Source organism: Carassius gibelio, chromosome B14, assembly GCF_023724105.1.
Source record: "Carassius gibelio isolate Cgi1373 ecotype wild population from Czech Republic chromosome B14, carGib1.2-hapl.c, whole genome shotgun sequence".
Classification (NCBI taxonomy): domain Eukaryota; kingdom Metazoa; phylum Chordata; class Actinopteri; order Cypriniformes; family Cyprinidae; genus Carassius; species Carassius gibelio.
The window spans coordinates 22801572-22809377 of NC_068409.1; the positions used below are offsets into that span (position 1 = coordinate 22801572).

The 7806-nt window shown below is 35.5% G+C and overlaps 2 protein-coding genes across 5 annotated transcripts; one reads left to right on the top strand and one right to left on the bottom strand.

The window, feature by feature from the left end:
• The first annotated feature begins 247 nt into the window (after positions 1-247).
• On the top strand, positions 248-2841 carry LOC127970954 (malignant T-cell-amplified sequence 1-like). The gene is made up of 6 exons (XM_052573670.1): positions 248-433; positions 1008-1160; positions 1263-1360; positions 1492-1625; positions 2282-2349; positions 2608-2841. Exons 1-6 carry the CDS (start codon positions 423-425, stop codon positions 2687-2689), a joined length of 546 nt encoding a protein of 181 aa, XP_052429630.1. The 5' UTR covers positions 248-422; the 3' UTR covers positions 2690-2841.
• Positions 2842-4392: 1551 nt separating this feature from the next.
• On the bottom strand, positions 4393-6723 carry LOC127971964 (C1GALT1-specific chaperone 1). 4 transcript variants are annotated; one of them, XM_052575311.1, is made up of 2 exons: positions 6586-6723; positions 4393-6190 (listed from the first exon to the last, which is right to left on the bottom strand). In XM_052575311.1, the coding sequence occupies exon 2, from the start codon at positions 6174-6176 to the stop codon at positions 5223-5225; it is 954 nt and encodes a 317-aa protein (XP_052431271.1). In that variant the 5' UTR covers positions 6177-6190; positions 6586-6723; the 3' UTR covers positions 4393-5222. The 4 variants fall into 4 exon arrangements, with proteins under 4 accessions (XP_052431271.1, XP_052431273.1, XP_052431274.1 ...); XM_052575313.1 differs by having other exon boundaries at positions 6497-6687; XM_052575314.1 differs by having other exon boundaries at positions 6272-6687.
• Positions 6724-7806: the final 1083 nt, after the last annotated feature.

Consider the following 7806-nt stretch of genomic DNA (forward strand, 5'->3'; position numbering starts at 1 on the left):
TATGCAAATTAGTGCATATGTAATTAGATAACGCATTATATGAATATTCAAACATTTCAGGGGAAAACTAATTTAAAAAAAAACAATTGTCTGCTTGTGCTGCGATCAGTTACACTTTTAACTCACTTTGACCATACTGACTTTATCATTAGCGATACAAGTAAAATTTTACAGATGTATTGCAAAGTACATAGCATTATTTTGTTTGGCATACTGTTATGTGTACTTCCACCTCTCGCCGTAAAATGTTTAGCACTGTCGTAAATGTCGTAAATAGGAATCAACTGCGGTTGATGTGAAGCGTGGAGTTAGATCGTTAAATCTTCTGAATGTTTAGTTTTTTGGTTCAAAAAAGTTAACAGTTACGAGCTGTAAGATCACACAGATAGGAGGACAAGATTGACCGATAACGACCTGCAAGGATGTTTAAAAAGTAAGCTTGAGCCGTTGTCAACCTTATAGATAGTAGCTAACACAATTTAGCATCGTCATAGTAATGCAGTGTTTCATTTAGCTAACGTTAGTAGCTTTGCCTTTTCAGTAGAGATAGAAGAAATGTTGCATGTAAGCGCTTATCAGTTATATATGGTATTGTAATTTAATATCTGCCATTAACATCAACCTGTTTAGCGAACACTGCTAACTTGCTCTGTCACAGCTGCCTTTTATGGTTCATTGAAATTTATTCATCTGTTTTCCTATGTTTTTAGTGTTTTTTGCACTTATTTTTTGCTAAGATACTTCTAATATTTTTAACTTGAACAGATGATAAGCAAACTGCAAAAAAGACCTTGATCGCAAAAGATGTTAACATTAAACATTGAAGGACAGACACTTGGTCAGTTATTTAATTATAAAACAATTGGTGATAATTGTTAGACCAGACCAGTTTCTTTATTTCGCCATACTTTGCCATAAAAAAAGTATGGCAAGATCTGGTGTCATCTGCAGGTACTAGACATTAAATATTCTAAATACATTATTTCTCTTTCTCTTTGACTTCATAGATTTGATGAAAAAGAAAATGTTTCTAACTGTATTCAACTGAAGACGTCTGTTATTAAGGGTATAAAGAATCAGCTGTTAGATCAGTTTCCCCAAATCGATGACTGGCTCAACCAGATACTTCCCAAAAAGGACCCTGTCAAAATCGTGAGATGGTAAGAGTTATACAATATGGGAAGTTGGTACTTATTGATTGGTAGTACTAAAAGAGTATCTCATTTTACATCGGAGGTCTGATATCTTGTTTACGTTTCCAGTCATGAGCATATTGAAATTCTTACGTTAAATGGAGAGCTGCTCTTCTTCAGACAGAGAGAGGGACCCTTCTACCCCACCCTGAGACTTCTACACAAATGTAAGACTGCTTTTATTTTCATCAGTAAGATGCTTTCCTGGCAGAAGATATTGTCTCAGTTTCCAGAAGAAGTTACACTTGCTGTTTATTTGCTTAGTCTAATGCCTGGTACTCACATGTTTGTTCTCCAGATCCCTTCATTCTGCCACACCAACAGGTAGATAAAGGAGCCATCAAATTTGTTCTGAGTGGTGCCAATATCATGTGCCCAGGCCTCACATCACCGGGAGCCAAACTCTACCCTGCTGAAACAGACACAGTAGTTGTATCTTTCCAGCTGTTCGTAATATTTTCTTCTATGACAAATGAATCACAATGTTTTAATGTAAAGGATTAGTTCACATCTTTTGTCAATTCCAAAAAGGACACAAAAACCACCATATGACTATTGATATAGAAAAAAAATATATAATGATTATTATTGTTCTGTTCATCATACAAAGCAATGGTATGCCTTTTTAAAAGCTATTTCATGAAAAAAAAATAACTTTCTTTAAAAGGAAAATTTGTATTCTGCATACACATTTAAACCGCAAGTAAACACTGACCATAAATCAGTGTTTAGTAGTTTTTATTTCATTAATATTTTGAATTATTTAATTTTTAATAGTTCTGTTAAATGCTTTTGACATTTTTGTATTTTGTTTATAATTCTGTTTAGTTTTAATTTATTGTAATTTTAGTTTTAGCAATTTTAGTGCTTCAACCAAGGCACCATACTAATATTTAGATTTTCTTGTATTTCAGTTTTAATTCAGTTGCCGGAAACAACCTTTTAATAGTTTGAGTCAACAATCGCATAACTGCCATAAATATACATTTTTGAGCAAACAATTAGTTGTGTTATAGTTTTATATGTAATAGTTTTGATTGGTGTGCGTGGCATATCACAGGTTGTTGTCCTTAAGTATTTGTTTTCAGGCTATAATGGCAGAAGGGAAGCAGCATGCTCTTTGTGTGGGAGTCATGAAGATGTCTGCACATGACATGTAAGTGTTTCTATGCATCTCCAGCACTTTGAATCACCATTTGGCATTAAAATAATTTTTCAATTTTTAGTTCCTCTATCTTCTAGAATACAGAATGTTTAAAGCTTGTTTTAATAAAATAATAATTACATTAGATCCATGTAAATCAGTCACCATCTGTTTAATCTGTTATTTATATAGTTTATTGGGTTTGGAAAACTAAAATGATTCATTTGCATTTCATTTGAAAATATTTTCTTGTTTCGCTTCACTGAACAGAGAGAAAGTAAACAAGGGAATTGGAATCGAGAACGTTCACTATCTGAATGATGGACTGTGGCACATGAAGACGTATAAGTAATGACAGACGAGAGGATGTGGTGGAATCGTTTGGACCCGTTATCACCAGGCTGCCCGTTTATTGTTTACATGAATGGACTCAACTGTGTACCACGCCGAAAGCTTTGAAAGTGTCCCCATTTTAATGCACAAATAAAACCTGCATTCAAGTCATTCCAAACTGAAATGGTCTCTTGCTGCAGTGAGTGCTGAATAGTGTCATGGCAGCTTAAAGCATGTTTAAACAACAGTGTTTGTATGTGTATTTCTCAGTTTCCAAAAGACAGAATCATTTGGTATTTGTTTAGATGAAATTGCTTAATACTCCACATGCCACCATATATCCAAAATCTGGTTTATTTTAAGGTAACTGTAATATAGGGAGAACCAAAGTGAGGTACATTGCATTCAAATTTATGTGCATTTTCTAAAAAATCCAAACCAATAGTATAGGGTCTAATCTACACTTATTGGATCCTCTTGTCACTTTATTACGTTTATTCTGATGCCACAATTTTTAGGCTAGAAATTACCATGAATATATAAAGGATAAAAAGTTTCATAAACAGATTTCCCCCCCCCCCCCACTTTTAATTGTACACTGTAGTAATCAACAAGAATTTATTCATGTATTTATCAACAATGGAATATATTTAACATCTATTATAAATTTATAATATTATAAAACTAAAAATTCCTTTAATTTCCAATTATAGGAATCAGGCTTTGGAATCAAGAACAGCTGCAGTAGAATATGTGTTCTCGTACTCGAATTAATATAATTTTTTTTAGGTGAACTCATCCATGTAGGTGGTGCAGCCAGGTATCTGTGACACTGAGAAGTCTTGCAAACAGCAGAGACTCATGCTACATTATCATTCAACCACCAAGTTTGTAGAACTGATCGTGAACCATTTGCCTTCTGGAAATATTGCTGATCTTGGGCTGTTCGATAACAATAATAATCAATAATTAATGGGCAAATCAGTAACTGTTGTTGATAATCCAAGTCTTTTCCACACTACACTATCAAATGCAGAAATGCAGAAAGAAATGGGAAAATGCATTACACTGTTAGCTCCTGGAACCCATGCATTTATTATAGTATAGGGATTACAGTGGGAAGTTATACAGAGGAATACGTGATCAATTTATATCTGATACAGAAGATGTGTGGTCTGAAAGCTGGACAGTTCAGCATTATTCTGTTTATCAGAGGAAATGATCTTAAGACTGAATCCATAGAAGATTTTGTGAAGAGCCGTAACTGTGCAAACCTCAACTGGCTGAGCAAATTCTGAGAAAACGGATACCTGGTTTTTAACACCAGAGAAAAATGAGACCGAACTCAAGTTACTGAAATTGTAAAATGACGAACATCCAACAAAGAGCAATATTTTACAAATGGCACCAACCAAGACCTGGAAATGTCTATTAAAAAGTGGGTAGAGAAAATACTGCAAGAGAGGGAGAGGCTCAAATTAAGAATTTAAGAACCAAATATGAGACAGAATCAGCTCAAGAAAAGACTAAATAAATTAAAAGCAACAGAAATTTGACAGCGGAATCTGAGAATTGGAACATGAAAAGACCTGACAGAATGAGTGAAACAGGATAGAAAACAAAAATGAAACATTGAAAAACAAGAAAATCAAGAACTGGAGAAAATACGCCATTTCTACAACAGGTCAGCTCTTTCAGAGTTGAATAAATAGCTACAAAACATCATTTTCATTATTATTTATTAAACAAACCTATCAGAATTATTGCAATCTGTTGAAGTATCCATAGAAATAAAGAGTATTTAATGCATAATGATTTGTTCACTGCACTGTATCATGTATATAGCATTCTTTTATTTGTAACCTTTATTATTACTCAAAGCAGGTGAGATCCAGCATCCTGATGTTTACTAAAAAAAAAAGTAGTTAAGAACAATTAAAAAAAAAAAAAAAATCACAAACCAGTGTATAATGAAGTACATCTGAATTATAGAAACAATATTTCGATGCGTAAATAAATAGACAATTTTCTATCCAAAAGTAATTTTACAATCAAGTATATTAACCTTTCAAACCACATTAGTTTTATATTTTAAAGTGTGATATAGAAAGTTTACCATACAGATACCATGAAAATATTCTTTCCCTTCTATACAACATACATCCAAAATGCACTTTAAAAAATACTCAAAAGGTTCTTCATTTTCATTCCTAACCCCATATGTGTGGCATTCATAAATCTAGTGTAATTTTTATTCAAAATACGATCAAGTGCAAAAAATTATCCAATACTGGCCACTCACAAAACACTTATTCAATACTGGCCACTCACAAAACACTTAAATGAAAACAATTATCCATTTGCCAGAATGCACTTGTAGCAAAAAGCATAGCATAACCCCTATAACTTCCAAGCACCAACTTTCAGAACGCATAATCACAAATCTAGTAAATACTGCACATCACAGCGAGTCAGCCCTGCACCCAGTTAAGATCAATGTCTCAATTCTGTGAGTGACATTAACAGTTCCAATACAGAAGCCATGAGGTCAATCAGTCATTATCAGAGTTTTTAGGAGGCAGAAATGTCAAGGAATCATGAAAATCGTGTCCATATGGTCGGAGTCTGTAGACGCCGTACATCAAAACCTGCATCTGGCTTGGAGACATGCCAGCGAACGTGATGGCCATGTCAGGACAACAGGCCTCCACGACATCAGCTGGGTTTTGGCCCATGCTGTCAGAAATCAAGGAGCTGACGCTCTTCTTGTTAAAAAGCCCTTTGCCTTGTGCATCCTCTCCGTTTTCAGCAAACACCCCGCTGTATTGCAGACAGGTGGCAAGCTGCTTTTCTTCGGGTGTCTTCCACAAGGCATGTCCTCGCTCCGGGCATCTGTCCTCATCTTTGAACATCTCTATCAGTCTCCTCATAGATTCATAGCTCAGCACGATCCCGCTGTCATACTCCACGTAATCCAGCTCTCCAGATTTTTCTGTGTGGCCTATGTAAAACGGCTGGCTTGGATCTTTATCCAACACCAAATACTTGAGGTTCTCTATAATTGCGAATGTAGTAGGCCGGGCCACGAAGAACCAGCGTAGGTCTCCAGCATTCTCATAGGCGTGTTTGATGGCTTTGCGTAGCCTAGCCCACTCATCCTGCTCCTGTAGGTCAACCGCCTCTAGAGCTTTGGACGATTCGGACGTGTAGAAGACAGATTTGTCGCAGTGTTTGCTCCAAGTGTCATTGGCTGTCGCCCAGTGGACCAGTAGCTTTGGAGTGACCATGATGAGACAGTACACTCGGACCTGGAGGGGCAAGTCAGACATCTGAGACTCTGATAACTTTTGTAGTTCATCTTTGCTGAGAGGTTTCAGATGATGGTGGAGATGCTTGTGACCTTCTGAGTGGGTTCCTGAATTAAAGGTCTCAAAGAAAGAGATCACCAGGCAGAATATGCCCCCTAGGATCATGCCTTTCATAAATGAACTGCCCTCAGACATCATGATCGACTATGACCCTGTAATAGAGAGAGAAAAAAGAATAAAGCAATAACAACAACAACACAATACTTTACAGAATATCATGAGATACAACGTACGTTGCAATAAATCTACATTTTTGTTCCTAATGACAATACAGAAGCTATTTTAAAAAGCAGCTAGTCAGGTTTTCTGTATACTTAGAAAAAGAAACGCTAACTTTGAGAAAAAACGGCTAGATTACGTTTGACTACAAGAACCGATTAAACATTTGCCCAAAAGTACTCATTACAATAATAAGTTAATTAGAATTAGACCTTTCAATGACGCAGAATTTTGCTCACATTCAGACGCTACACACTCGCATTCAGTTCCGTACTCACAACCGGAAAAACAAAAAAAAATGAAGTATCTGTTCTGGAGTCAGTTTTACCTGCCCTCCATCTAATTCGTTTGGACAGAGAAAGGTAAGAAAGCTGGTTGCAGTCCAGCGCTAGTACTGGCTTCTAGAACACGGATGTTTAAACGGACGTTGAATCCGCGCGAAAGGAATTGTGGGAAATGTTGTTCGTTTGTGTTGTCTCGCTGTGACGTACGCGGTGATAAAAACTACAAAAAAAATTATCGAGTTTCCAGGAAAGGCGGAATTGATTTTTATGCTTTAAAAGTTTTACAGGGATACATACAGCTAAACCTGGAAGCTAACAATAAATGTACTTGCTGCCTATTCGATTGTGTTTTATTAACATCTACACCTGCTCTAAACTTAGCCCTTACAATAATACAAAAATAGTAACAATTGTTGTACAGTGTGATAGAGCTGCACGATTAATCGTTAAAAGATCGCGATCTCGATTCAGACACCCTCTCGATCTCATTTCTAAAAGACAACGATTCCCCGAGTCTGTTAAACCTTTGACTAAGTCTTACCGGATCATTCAAATCCGTGCGCGCACTGCCGCTGACACAGAGAGAGCTCTTACCATGTTTGGTTAAGAAACATCTTCACAAACAGTCTTTTCAACTACACGGTATTATTTCTATCTTACAGTCATTTATATTATCACAGAAATACTTGGATAAAGTTTATAGTTCAAATATAAACATTGATGTCTCTATGGCAGCGATCAAAATATAATAAATCCCCTTTTGAAAGTACTGCGCTTTAAATAAAGTTTGTGTTGATTGCATTGTTTCACCAATAGGTGGTGACAAGTGTCTTAATTTATTTGTCAATGAATTAATTTTTCATTCAAGAGAATCGTTCAAAAACGCTGATTCATCCAGTAATGAAACAAGTGTAGTAGGTTTATGAGTGAGTCTTTGAATCCGTGATCTAAACAACTTTTTCATCATTCTAATATCTAAACTGCGGTTTTAAATATATTATATATACACTACCAGTCAAAAGTTTTTGAACCTTAAGATGTGTAATGTTTTTTTAAAGTCTCTTCTGCTCATCAAACTATATTTATTTGATCCAAATTACAGCAAAAAACAGTAAAGTTTTGAAATATTTTTACCATTTAAAATAACTGCTTTCACTTGAATGTATTTTAAAATGTAATTTATTTCTGTGATGTGCAGCTGTATTTTCAGCATCATTCCTCCAGTCTTCAGTGTCACATGATCTTCAGAAATCATTCTAATATGA